We start from the raw sequence: 13,643 nt of genomic DNA, 5'->3' as shown, positions 1-13,643 counted from the left end.
AATATTTTATAATTTTTACGATGTGGTATTATTTTCAGTATCTTATTTATAAGTAAATAAAATATTAAAATTAAAAGGTAATTAAGTAATGTTACGCCCGATATTCCGAGCAATATTAAAGTATTAATAAAAAGGTATATATACATTTTGAATTATAATTATCGAGTCAACGTTTCGACCTACTTGGTCTTTCTCAGGGCATTACATTCAAACTTACAAGTAATATAAATAAAAATAATAATAACTGTTGGGGTTCACATTATCAACACTGAAAATTATAGTCATCGCCGATGGAACGATTACGACACGCAAAAGAAATAAGGTCAAAGCTAACTTCGAATTAAACGCCGTCACAGGCCACATAATTACAATAATTGTTACCGATTACAATAAATCCTGATCTGAGTTGCAGCTGACGGAGATGCTAATTTCGTGCATTTTTTGTATATTTTAAAAGGGGCAGTCTCCTCTGTATGATCCTGGTATCAGCCATGTTCAACGTCGGAAATTGTCATGTCCGATATTAAATGGAAGTAGAGATCGGTGTTGCGTCAAGAACCTTTTAAAATATACAGAAAATGCACAAAATTAGCATCTCCGTCAGCTGCAACTCAGATCAGGATTTATTGTAATCGGTAACAATTATTGTAATTATGTGGCCTGTGACGGCGTTTAATTCAAAGTTAGCTTTGACCTTATTTCTTTTGCGTGTCGTAATCGCTCCATCGGCGATGACTATAATTTTCAGTATTGATAATGTGAACTCCAACAGTTATTATTATTTTTATTTATATTACTTGTAAGTTTGAATGTAATGCCCTGAGAAAGATTAAGTAGGTCAAAACGTTGACTCGATAATTATAATTTAAAATGTATGTATAGTTTTTTATTAATACTTTAATATTGCTCGAAATATCGGGCGTAACATTACTTAATTAGTTTTTAATTTTAATATTTTATTTACTTATAAATAAGATACTGAAAATAATACGACATCGTAAAAATTGTAAAATATTGCGAAACAATTTTTCATATGCAATAGAATAATTATAGGTAATTATGTTGTAATTATAATTATCATATAATCTATAATTATATTATTCCAGTGAACACATACTTATAGTCGGTGGAATAATAGTTGCAGATGCACAATACAATTATAATTACATAATCACCTATGATTGTTATATTGTATGTAATAAATATTAATTGTGTGTATATCAAATTGTATTAAAAATGTTTTTTTAATCAAATGCACGCGCGAGCAATGCAGCGTGACTGACCATTTTTACGCGTTCGCGGTTCGGTATTTGAACCTTTTATCGACCGTGACGGTAACGTAGCGCGCTCGCCTGCACCGCTCTGCACCGTAGCTCACCGGATAACGGAACTCATTTCTGTACAATAGCCTCAAGCCCGTCCACCCCAAAGCGATTCCGGATTTCTCGTGCGTGAGCTAGAATTTATGCGCCGAGAAAAAGAGCTGAGGCAGCAAGAGCTCGATCTTATGCGGAGAGAGAACGAGATATTACGAGTTACCCCCCATTCTGACACACCTGTCGCGACGTCGCAGGTTACTTTAAAGTCAATAAGTGACTATTTATGTGAGTTTAACGGAACGAAAAATACATTTAAAGTGTGGGAAAAGGAAATCAGGAAGCTGCGAGCTATGTACGACTTAAACGACAATTCCGCCAAGTTTTTGATCGGTGCTAAAGTCGAAGGCAAAACTGCGACTTGGTTACACTTTAAAGCCGAGTACGTTGAGATGGATGCGTAGACAGTTTATTAAATGAAATGAAGAAAATGTTTGACCACAGGCCAGGCAGGCTCCTGCAAAGACGTAAATTCGAAGAAAGAAAATGAAAGGTATAGGCGAGCATTACAAGGAATATTATTATGACAAGATTATTCTCGGTAACCAGTTGTCCCTTGAGGAGGATGAGCTTGTAGAATATGTAATCGATGGTATCCCAGACGTACGGTTACGGGATCAGGCCAAAATGCAACAGTTCTCTTCACTCGAACTTTTATTTGGAGCATTCGAGAACATTACGTTGCACAGTGATGTTAAGAAGAATACCTCCCCACTTTCAACGAGGCCAAAACTTATGACTGAACGAAAAGAGGCGCCAAGTTTCCAGTCGGTAAAATGCTACAACTGCAACCTGGAGGGGCATTTAGCTGGATCGTGCCCTAAGCTTAAACAAGAAAAAGGTTCCTGTTTCCGTTGCGGTAAAATGGGTCACTATTTTAAGGAGTGTCCCGCGATGGAGAAAGAGTCGAAATCTGAAGGCGGTAGTACAACAGCACTAGTGGAGGCACCAGCGGAGCGAGAGTACAAGAAGATCAACGCTATTTGCCAGGAGGAACCGAGCCCACAGCCGAAGGAACCGAGCCCGCAGCCGAAGAAACCGTTGATGAAGCCGACGAGGAATTATTGCGTCCTATTAGCTAAGGAAACCAAAGAACAGTATTAGATAGAGGCGTTGGTAGATTCAGGCAGTGCGATAAACATCATGAGCGAGAGTACGTATTTAAATTCATTCAATGATATAAAGTTAATTCGCGATAAGACTGAAACTAGCTATGGAGGCATAAATAAATCACCGTTGTGTATTCTTGGGTACATTACGCCTAGAGTTTGATTACATTTAATACCTAATCATACATTTCTTTTAAGATTTGTAGTCGTTCCAGATTCTACTATGACATATAACGCTTTGTTTATAAGTATGTCTGGATTAACAGTTACTTTTGATCAAGCTTTGCAGATGTATGGCGAACCAATGAGCGATATACTAAATATTGAGGCTATAGAACACACTAGTCCATTGGATATCGTTTCCGATAATTTGGATTCGTCACTTTCCTACAAGGTCAAGGAATAACTATTTGAGTTATTGAGCACTTATATTCACCGTCCGGAGGAGGCTAAAAATATCCCATGGGAATTCGAGATACAGTTAACGGACGCGAGTAAGCCGTTTTATTTCACGCCTAGACGACTTTCATGGAGCGAACGAGCCGAAAAAAGGAACATTGTCGATGGTTTGCTGCAGAGGGGAATTATTAGGTCTAGCAATTCTAACTTTTGCAGTCCAATCATTATCGTCAAGAAAAAAGACGGCAAGTATCGAATGTGCGGTAATTATCGAGCTCTGAATAAGATTACGATAAAAGACAGATATCCTATCCCATTGGTGAAAGATCCAATTGATCAATTGTCCGGTAAATTATATTTTACTACTCTCGACTTGAAAGATGGATTCCATCATATTCCGATTGCTGAAAACTCGATCAAGTTTACTTTGTTTGTTACTCCGGATGGCCAGTATAAGTATATAATGCTACCTTTCGGATTGACCAATGCCCCTGCAGCATTCCAAAGATGCCTTAATCAATTGTTTGAGCGGTTACTTAAAAATTAAGAAAAATACAGTTATATTTAGATGATATTATGATCGCAACAGTTACGATTGAGGATAATTTAGAGATTCTTAAGGAAGTATTGTGTTTGTTGGCGCAGTACAGCCTGGAATTAAATCTTAGCAAATGTAAATTTTTGAAGCGAGAAACAGAATATCTTGAATATAACATTTCCGGAAATGGTGTTACGTTGAATAAATCTTATGTAAAGGCTGTACAAAGGTTTCGGACGCCGAGAACTGTAAATCAAGTACAAGGATTCCTAGGTCTGACTAGCTATTTCCGTAAATTCATAGCAAATTATGCACAGATTGCGAAACCTTTGTATGATCTCACAAAAAAGGATGTACCCTTCACATTTGGCGAAAAGGAATTGTGTGCATTTGAGACGTTACAAGAGAAATTAACTAGTTGTCCACTATTAGCTTCATACAATCATACGGCACCTACTGAACTACATACGGACGCTAGCTCGTACGGATATGGTGCTGTATTACTGCAACAGCAACAGGACGGTCACATGCATCCCGTTATGTACTTTAGCCCACGCACGACGGCTGCTGAGAGTCGCTATCACAGTTTTGAACTTGAGACTTTGGCTATAATTTACGTCCTTGAAAGATTTAGGGTATACTTGCAAGACATACCCTTTGTAGTGGTGACGGACTGCAGCGCCGTCCAATTAGCTTTACGTAAAAAATATATTAATCCACGTATCAGTAGATGGTGTATGATTTTGCAGAATTATAATTATAAGGTTGAGCATCGTACGGCGAATCGTATGCGACACGTCGATGCGTTGAGTCGCAATGTTTTAATAATCGAACCACTCTCTTTTGATCAGATCTTAGTATATAAACAATTGCAAGACCCGTTAATAAGAAAAACTTATGAAAAATTGGAGACTTGAGAAAGTGATAGGTTCGAACTGCGAAACGGCGTTGTATATCGGAAACGCGATGGCAAAATCTTTTTCTATGTGCCTGAGACGATGACGAATGATGTGATACAAACATGTCATGATGAAGTAGGCCACGTTGGGCCTGAAAAGACGATTAATTTAATTAACAAAACATATTGGTTTCCGGGGATGCAAACGCGTGTGAAAGATTACATTTCTAATTGTGTCAAGTGTTTAACGTATTTGGTACCAACTGGAAAAGTCGAAGGTAAACTTTATATTTACGAAAAAGGTACTAGACCTTTCGAGACACTACACGTCAATCATTACGGACCACTTGAGAAAGCGAGATTCGGGTGTAAGCACATTTTCATTGTAATCGACGTTTTCGCGAAATATACCGTACTATATCCTGTTAAGTCAACTACAACAAGAGAAGTAATTGCTTGTCTTAAAGAGTACTTTCATCATTTTGGCACATGTCGCCGTATCGTCTCAGATCGCGGTAGTTCTTTGATGTCCGACGAATTAGCCCGTTATCTGTCGCAACTGAATGTTGAGCATGTTAAGATAGCCACTGCTAGCCCCCGAGGCAACGGACAAATAGAGCGGGTTAATAGATTCCTAAGATCCATTCTGTTTAAGTTATCGTCCGAAAGTACATGGACTGATTTTTTTTCTAAAAGTCAATTTTCTTTGAATAACACGTTACATAAGGCTATAGGCACCACTCCTAGTTTATTATTATTCGGTAATGAACAATATGGTCTTACGGACGATGATCTTAGGGAATATTTCCGTGCAACTCAAGATTTAGATGTAAGCCGAAACGACCTTAGGGAAAAAACTATTGTAAAGAACCGTGCAATGCAAGAATATAATAAGCGGATATGTTTGGTACTCGCGTGTAAATAGTTACTTGTAAATAGTTGTTAGTTGCGTCATTGTATTGTATTCGCGTTAGATTAGTTGCTTAGCATCTTTGTATATATTTGTCTCGTTTACGGTCGGTAACGAGGCTCACTTCGTATTAGCGACTCGCGCGCGACGTTGGCGGATCGCGATCCATTCGATAGTCAATGTTCGCGCGACTCACCCGACTCGTGCTGCCCGCACGCGGGCGGCCACCCCAAGCACGAAGAAGAGGGGCTTCTTCCCGGTGTCTTCGCGAGGCGCAAGCACCGGCACAGTTGTATTTCGTACGCGAGAGAAGACAGTAAAATTTGGGGCCGTACTCGACGCCTCACGTCTCGGACCATCGTCGTCTCTCGCTTTTCGAGAAGAATTACATCGTATCGATAGAATCTTGCCACATAGTGATTTTGTGGACGGTATTCCGCGCCCGGGTGCACCCCGCGAAACGGCGCCGTGTGATTCGAATCGTGTGCATTAACGCTTGCTTGCTTGTCTTCCGCCTGCACGCACGATCACGTGATCCGCATGCGTCTTGCACGACCATCCTGCCTGGGCTGACTCTCCGCCACCACGAGAACCAGGAGGAAGGACGGAGGCTGTGCGAGGACATCACGGGCTACGATACGGTGAGTCGCTTCGCACCCCCCCCTTTTTTTGGCATTTCTAATCGTTTTCGTGAGGGCACGGGCCCTCTGGTCCTTCAACCGAGTTTGACCATTCGCGAATCCGGGGCGGATAAACACCCCCCCGAGCATTGGTCCTTCGAGCCGGATCTAGCTTCGCGTTCGTTACTTCCGCCAACCTTTCGCGCGATTCGCAATACTTCGCATTAATTCGTAATATTAGTCGGCCCTGTTGGGCATTCCGTTGTGCGATAATCGGCGCGTGCACGATCCCACCGCGTGATCGCTCTTGTCCGCACGTGCATTCGGCACGCTGTGGCGAAGAAATACGCGTGAAGATTGTTCGCGCGTGCCATTATTCGACACGCTACCCCTGCACCCGCGTGCAATACAGATTAACGCGATAATTGACGCGTGCACGTTCGCACCGCGTGATCACTCTCGCTCCCCCGCGTGTATTCGGCGCGCGGTGAGGGGAAGTTCGCGCGGGGATTGTGCGCGTGCCGTAATTCCTCGCGATCGAGAAGACGCCGGCACACTCGGTGCCGTTCTCTCAAGTGAAATTCGCGCTCGCTGCACGCTTGGTGCAGCATCATTTGACGGAATCATCAGCACGTTCGGACCGCGTGATATCTGTCGTCCGTACGTCGCTTTCAGCACGTCGCGACGGGAATATCCGCATATTCGTTGCGTGCGCTATTATTTCTCGATACCGAGAGAACACCTTATTATTTTTTGCGCTCGAGAGTACGATTGCACACTCGGTGCCGTTCTCTTAATCATAGTTTGTGCAATAATAAGCGATCGAATATTCGCGATATTCCATTGCTTCAGCTTAACCGTCGAATTCGAGACGCCCGCCCCTCCCGACCTTGGCGACCGGTGCGGTGTTTTTCGATATTGTTGTTGGTCTCCGCGTTCGAAGCGAGACCTTTGAAAATATTTGGCACGTGCTCTGATCACGTGCACATACATTTGCTCGCAAATATTAGTTGTCATCTCCCGATCCTTCTCACTCCTGTAGGACAAAGCCTTCGAACCGTTGTTGATTTTCGTGTCTTCGCGCGCGTGTAGATCATCCTCACCATGACGAAGGGGGCTCGATCGCGGCGCGAGCTATGCATTCGCCGCATGAGGGAAATTCATCAATACTCGGTGCTCGCATCGGAAAACCCGACTCAGAAGGCGGAATTTATGGCGCGCTACCCGACGGTCGCGAAAGTGGTAGATGATTTCGAGGGAAATCACCTAAAGATTATCCAAGACGTCGGGGACGACGAGTTCGAGACGGAGGATAAGATTCGCGACGAGTTCGACCGATTGCGCTTCGCTGTCGTGGGGCGATACGAGAAATTGGCTCGAGCCGCACGGAAGGCCGATCCGCCGGCTCCATCGTCCGCGTCTCGCTCGGCCATTCGCCTGCCGAAGCTCGCGCTCCCTCAATTCAGCGGGGATCTCGCGCTGTGGCCGACCTTTATCGCGCTCTTCGACGCGGCGGTTCACAATAACCTCGACGTTACCGTCATCGAGAAGTTTCAGCATTTACTGACTTCGCTCTCTGGCGAGGCTCTCGGTGTCGTAAAACACCTGCCGTTGACAGTGGAAAATTATCCCATCGCGTATGACGCATTACAGGCGCGCTATTCGGACAAGCGCGAGTTAGCTAAGCAGTATTGGCGTGCAGTCGTACACGCTAAGCCTTTGGTCGGGGATACTCCCGCCTCTCTCCGTGCGTTATTGGACGGGTTCACCGAGAACACGCGCGCTCTTGGAATGTTAGGCTATCCGGTCAAGGCGTGGGATTTATGCTGTATAATCACTTGCTGGAAAAACTCACCCCTACGTTACGGGAGAAGTTTGAAGCGAGCCACATGTCGGTGGACTCGCCGAGTTTCGATCAGCTGGTACAATACCTATCGAGTTACTGCTCGGTTCTCGCGTCAGTGGCGGGTCCTTCGGCGCAATCGGGCAATCGAAGCCGTCGACTCCCGCGAAGAGGGGCGCAGCGACTACCTCGCTCGTCACCCGGAACGCCGCGTGCGTAAGATGCGGAGAGCAGCATTTATTAGCAAAATGCGCCGGTTTTCTTCAACTCTCGGCAAGGGAGAGGCACGACCTCGCGCGTGACAAGGGATTATGCTTGAACTGCCTGCGCTCGGGTCATAACCTCAAAACCTGCCCCAGCTCGTGGACCTGTCGGTCCTGTAAATCGAAACACCACTCGCTCCTGCACTTCGAGCAGGCTAACACGGTTTCTCCCGCAACCGTTCCCTCGATAGCTTCGGGCGCCAGCGAGTCCGCGCCCTCAACCATCGTCGAAAACAAGCCCATCGTTTCGATGGCCAGCGTTTCTAACAGTGTGGTGCTCCTTTCGACCGTGCGGGCCGAGGCCCTTGACGTTAGGGGCAACGCATTTCCAGTACGCATGTTGCTGGATAGCGCCAGCCAGGCAAACTTTATTACAGAAAGCTGCCTTCGAAGGGGCGGTTTTCGCGCGGACTAGACATAGCGTCGCCGTTTTGGGCGTCAACGAGACGAAGGCTGCCACCACTCGGGGCCTCACTTCACTCGTGATTCGCGTAAAGAATCGGGATGATCTTCGTTTCCCGATCGAAGCCACGGTGCTCCCTCGCATAACTTCGCCGTTGCCTAACCATCGAGTTGACTCTAAGGATTGGAGTCACTTAACGGGACTGCCGCTCGCGGATCCGGAATATCATCTGCCGGGCTCTATCGATATATTGCTGGGCGCGGATTCCTTTGTATCCGTGCTACGTGACGGTCGCCGCACCGGGAGAGCCGGGGAACCGGACGCCTTCAATACCGCGTTCGGTTGGGTACTGATGGGCGCGGTCTCTCCGGCGTTACAAGTGCAGCCACTGCACACCTTTGCCACCACGCTCGAGTCAATTGATGCCGCGGTGGAGCAATTTTGGAGACTGGAGGACGTGCCGGAACACCCTCCTCGATCCGAGGAGGATCAGCGATGTATAGAGTTCTTCGAAAGAACTACTTACCGTGACCATTCGGGTCGTTTTGTCGTTTCGTACCCGTTCGCGTCGGGCCTTCCCACGTTCGTGGATTCGCGGCCGATAGCCGTAAATAGATTGCGCGCACTCGAGCGCCGTTTCAAGTCAAATCCGGACGTTCGACAGAGCTATAACGCCTTTATGCAGGATTATCTGGATAGCGGTCATATGACCATCGCGAGTGAGGCCGCTCCTCCGGACGGCCGGGTTTACTATTTGCCGCACCACGGGGTGCACAAACTTGACAGTACGACCACCAAGCTTCGCGTCGTCTTCGATGCCTCAGCGAAAGGCCCGAACGGGTTATCTCTCAACGATACGATTCTAAGCGGACCGAAGCTACAGCCCGACATAGTCGCGGTTCTCCTCCTCTTTCGCGCGAAACCCGTGGCTCTCACCGCCGACGTAAAACAAATGTTTCGGCAGATCTGGATCACGCCGGAGCATCGCGATTACCAAGCATCGTCTGGCGTTTTTCGGAGTCGGACCCCATACTCGATTACTTGCTTAACACGGTCACTTTCGGGAATACGGCCTCGCCGTTCCTGGCCATTTACTGTCTGCTTCAATTAGCGCGGGAGAATCGCGAACGATACCCCCTAGTTTACACCACCTTGCTCGAATCGTTGTACGTCGACGACGTCGTGGCTAGCGTCCGCTCCGTCGGTCAGGCCGTCGCGCTGCGAGATCAGCTCCTCGAATTGTTCCGAGGCGCCGGTTTTCGAACTGCGAAAATGGGCGAGCAGCCACTCCGAAGCGTTGGAGGGGCTCGACCCATCAATCTGTAGCGACGCGATGCTTTCGTTTGAGTCAGCCGATGACCAGGTCCTCAAGGTCCTGGGACTCCGGTGGCATTCTCAGTCGGACACCTTTGGCTTTCAAATCAACCCGCTGAATCGGAACTGCACGAAACGCACCATTTTGTCGGAGGTGGCCCGCGTGTTCGACCCCTTGGGTTTTTTGACCCCGTTGACGTTCACCGCGAAGTGCCTGATCCAGAGGTTATGGACGCTAAAGCTCGAGTGGGATGACGAACCCCCGTTGGAGGTCCGCCGCCAATGGGAGCGTTACCAATCGGAGTTCGACGCGTTGACCGCGCTCCGTATCCCGCGCACGTTCCCAGTGGGCGATAACATTCGATATGAGCTCCACGGTTTTTGTGACGCAAGTGAGCTGGGCTACGGGGCCGTAATCTACCTGCGTGTCGTCGCTCCATCGGAGAGCAAACGCTTGCTTCTTTGTGCCAAGTCAAAGGTGGCTCCCCTCCGCGCGGTCTCTTTACCCCGATTGGAGCTCTGTGCCGCGTTGCTCCTCGCCGATTTAACTGCGTACGTCCGTCAGGTGTTACGGGGTCACACCGTCATTGACACTGAGCGCGCTTGGTCCGATTCCACGGTCGCGCTTTGTTGGATCCGATCCTCTCCGCATCGATGGAAGACATTCGTACGCAACCGCGTCGCTCGTATACAGGAGAGGATTCCGATTGCGGCTTGGGGACACGTGCCCACGGATCAAAATCCGGCGGATCATTGCTCGCGCGGACTGTTTCCCCGCGACCTCGTGGCTAGCTCGATGTGGTGGGAGGGACCCGAGTGGTTGACGGACTTCGAGACTCACGTCGAACCGGTCCTCTCGGAGGAGTCGCTTCCCCGCGAGGAAGAGCGGATCACCTCGCTCGTGTCACTCGATCCGCCCGGTTCATTGCTCGCGTTATTGGATCGCTTCTCGTCGCTAGACAAAATCTGTAGAATAGTCGCATACGTTTCTCGATTCCTAAGTCGTTCCAGGGCCAGGCCGGCACCCGCGACCTTGGCCGTGGACCAACACGAATCGCATTCCGCATTGTTAACGTTAATCAAACTCGTCCAGCTGGATTCGTTTGAGGAGGAGATCGATCGTCTAGGGCACCGGAAAGGGCTGCCAAAACCGTTTCTCAAACTCGCTCCCTTTTTGGACCCAACGGGTCTTCTCAGGGTGGGCGGCAGGCTGATTCACTCGGGATTGGCCTACGAGACCAAGCACCCTATATTGTTGCCCAACAAACACCGGTTAACCGACCTCATAATCGAGCGGGAGCACCGTGCGAATCTGCACCCGGGTAGACGCACGCTCCAATATCTCCTCGCACAACAGTTCTGGATCCTCGGAGTCCATCGCGCAATTCGACGCGTGCTCTCTGCGTGTTATAAGTGCTTCCGAGCGAACCCTCGCCCGAGTCAACCGCTCATGGCGGAGCTACCGGTCGACCGCGTGAGCCAGGTCAAGCCCTTTTCGGTGAGCGGCGTCGACTTTGCGGGACCCTTCACGCTCGTCACTCGCCGGAGCGCGAGGGGTCTCCTCGTTTAAGGCATATGTCTGCCTTTTTGTTTGTTTCGCGGTTAAGGCCGTCCACTTGGAGGCGGCGCTCTCGTTGACCACGGAATCCTTCCTCGCTGCGCTGCGCCGCTTCGTAGCCCGTCGCGGACGCTGCTCCTTGTTATATAGTGACTGCGGCACGAACTTTGTGGGCGCTTCTCGGGAGCTCGCAGCACACATGCGCGGCGCGGCGGAGCGGGAGAGGATCCGATGGTCCTTCAACCCTCCCTCTGCGCCCCATTTCGGGGGCCTCTGGGAGTCGGGCGTTAAATCTTTTAAAACTCACTTACGGCGGGTGGTGGGGGAGCAGATTCTGACGTTGGAGGAGTTCGCGACGGTCCTCGCTCAGATAGAATCCGTATTGAACTCGCGGCCGCTTTGTCCCGTGAGTACGGATCCTCTGGACCTAGAGGTCCTGTCTCCCGGTCACTTCCTCACAATGGAGCCCCTGGTGGCCATTCCCTCTCCTGACTTGACTCCTCTCCCCGTGAACCACTTAGGTCGATGGCAATTAATACAGCGAATTCACCAGGACTTCTGGAGACGCTGGCATCATGAGTATCTCTGTACTCTCCAGCAGCGTCCCAAATGGTGGACCTCCGCTAATCCGCTCGCCGTGGGCTCACTCGTACTCATTCGAGAGGAGAACGCGTCGCCTCTCCAATGGAAGCGCGGCCGCGTAGAGTCCCTTCACCCGGGTCGCGATGGCGTTCCGCGGGTCGCCCACGGTCCGAGTGACGGGCGGTTCGATCGTGCGTCCCCTGGTGAAGCTGTGCCCCCTGCCGATGGGCACACTTCTCCAGGCGACCAACCCCGATCCGTAAAAAAAAATGCATCTCGCTGCATTTTGGTGGGCGGGATGTTTGGTACTCGCGTGTAAATAGTTACTTGTAAATAGTTGTTAGTTGCGTCATTGTATTGTATTCGCGTTTAGATTAGTTGCTTAGCATCTTTGTATATATTTGTCTCGTTTACGGTCGGTAACGAGGCTCACTTCGTATTAGCGACTCGCGCGCGACGTTGGCGGATCGCGATCCATTCGATAGTCAATGTTCGCGCGACTCACCCGACTCGTGCTGCCCGCACGCGGGCGGCCACCCCAAGCACGAAGAAGAGGGGCTTCTTCCCGGTGTCTTCGCGAGGCGCAAGCACCGGCACAGTTGTATTTCGTACGCGAGAGAAGACAGTAAAATTTGGGGCCGTACTCGACGCCTCACGTCTCGGACCATCGTCGTCTCTCGCTTTCGAGAAGAATTACATCGTATCGATAGAATCTTGCCACATAGTGATTTTGTGGACGGTATTCCGCGCCCGGGTGCACCCCGCGAAACGGCGCCGTGTGATTCGAATCGTGTGCATTAACGCTTGCTTGCTTGTCTTCCGCCTGCACGCACGATCACGTGATCCGCATGCGTCTTGCACGACCATCCTGCCTGGGCTGACTCTCCGCCACCACGAGAACCAGGAGGAAGGACGGAGGCTGTGCGAGGACATCACGGGCTACGATACGGTGAGTCGCTTCGCACCCCCCCCTTTTTTTGGCATTTCTAATCGTTTTCGTGAGGGCACGGGCCCTCTGGTCCTTCAACCGAGTTTGACCATTCGCGAATCCGGGCGGATAAACACCCCCCCGAGCAGGATATATTGATGCGAAACATAAGGAACCGAACATAAAGTTGGTGATTATGTAATGGTGAAAAATGTTATTACTACACCTGGCATTAACCAAAAATTAACTCCTAAATACAAAGGACCTTATGTTGTAGAATCGGTATTAGACCGTGATAGGTATGTAATCAAGGACATAGAAGGGTTTCAATTGACCCAGCGACCTTTTCCTGGCGTATTTGGGCCAGATCGATTAAAGTCATGGATCAGACGAATAGAGAGTCAAGACGAATGTGAGCATGATTCGGATGACGAGCATGGTCGGGATGACCATATTGTCAGGATGCCCGAAGTGTAAGAGACGCGAGATGGGGTGACGGCGATGGTGGCGCGGTTACTGACCGTCGACTGTTACACACCGCGAGGATTTTTCCAGAATCGTTTTGGCGCGCAAGAGGACAAGTTAGTCGTCGTGCATTTTTAAGAAGCCACGCATTTGAGAAGTTATCCTAAGTCGTTTTTATGTATTACGGTTTGAGAAGTTATGTAATTCGCGAAGTTATTATGTATTACGCGAAGTTATGTATTACGTAAAATTATGTTTCTTTTAAGTTACGATTTAGACCGTTGTGGTATCCATATAGTTAAGGATACTTTATTTGCCCCAAAGGGGCCTTAAAGGGCGTTTTTGTGGAACGTTCCCAAACCATTCCATCCGGCGTTTTTAAAGGGACGTACCCAACCCTGTACAAACTCTACCATCCTCCTCTGATTCTATACAAT

General features: G+C 48.7%; 2 protein-coding genes across 4 annotated transcripts in view; both read left to right on the top strand.

The window, feature by feature from the left end:
* LOC143905464 (uncharacterized) overlaps window positions 1-13,643 on the top strand; it is a 249,609-nt gene that overhangs the window by 11,487 nt on the left and 224,479 nt on the right. The window lies entirely within an intron of this gene.
* LOC143905440 (uncharacterized) lies at window positions 7,000-11,243 on the top strand. The gene is made up of 4 exons (XM_077420859.1): window positions 7,000-7,538; window positions 7,649-7,772; window positions 8,334-9,302; window positions 9,501-11,243. The coding sequence occupies exons 1-4, from the start codon at window positions 7,000-7,002 to the stop codon at window positions 11,241-11,243; spliced, it is 3,375 nt and encodes a 1,124-aa protein (XP_077276985.1).

The sequence above is a fragment of the Temnothorax americanus genome, unplaced genomic scaffold (assembly GCF_048541705.1).
Source record: "Temnothorax americanus isolate GAGA-0224 unplaced genomic scaffold, ASM4854170v1 Scaffold61, whole genome shotgun sequence".
Taxonomy (NCBI): domain Eukaryota; kingdom Metazoa; phylum Arthropoda; class Insecta; order Hymenoptera; family Formicidae; genus Temnothorax; species Temnothorax americanus.
Note: the sequence above shows the minus strand (reverse complement) of the source record. Positions and strands in the feature narration are given on the sequence as shown.

Excerpts from the sequence above, each read along its gene's own strand:
- LOC143905440 (XM_077420859.1), top strand. The coding sequence starts at position 7,000 with ATGAGGGAAATTCATCAATACTCGGTGCTCGCATCGGAAAACCCGACT. Across the intron at positions 7,539-7,648 it reads AAGCGCGAGTTAGCTAAGCA|GCTATCCGGTCAAGGCGTGG; the intron begins GTATTGGCGTGC and ends TTGGAATGTTAG. Across the intron at positions 9,303-9,500 it reads CCGTGGCTCTCACCGCCGAC|TTTACACCACCTTGCTCGAA; the intron begins GTAAAACAAATG and ends GATACCCCCTAG.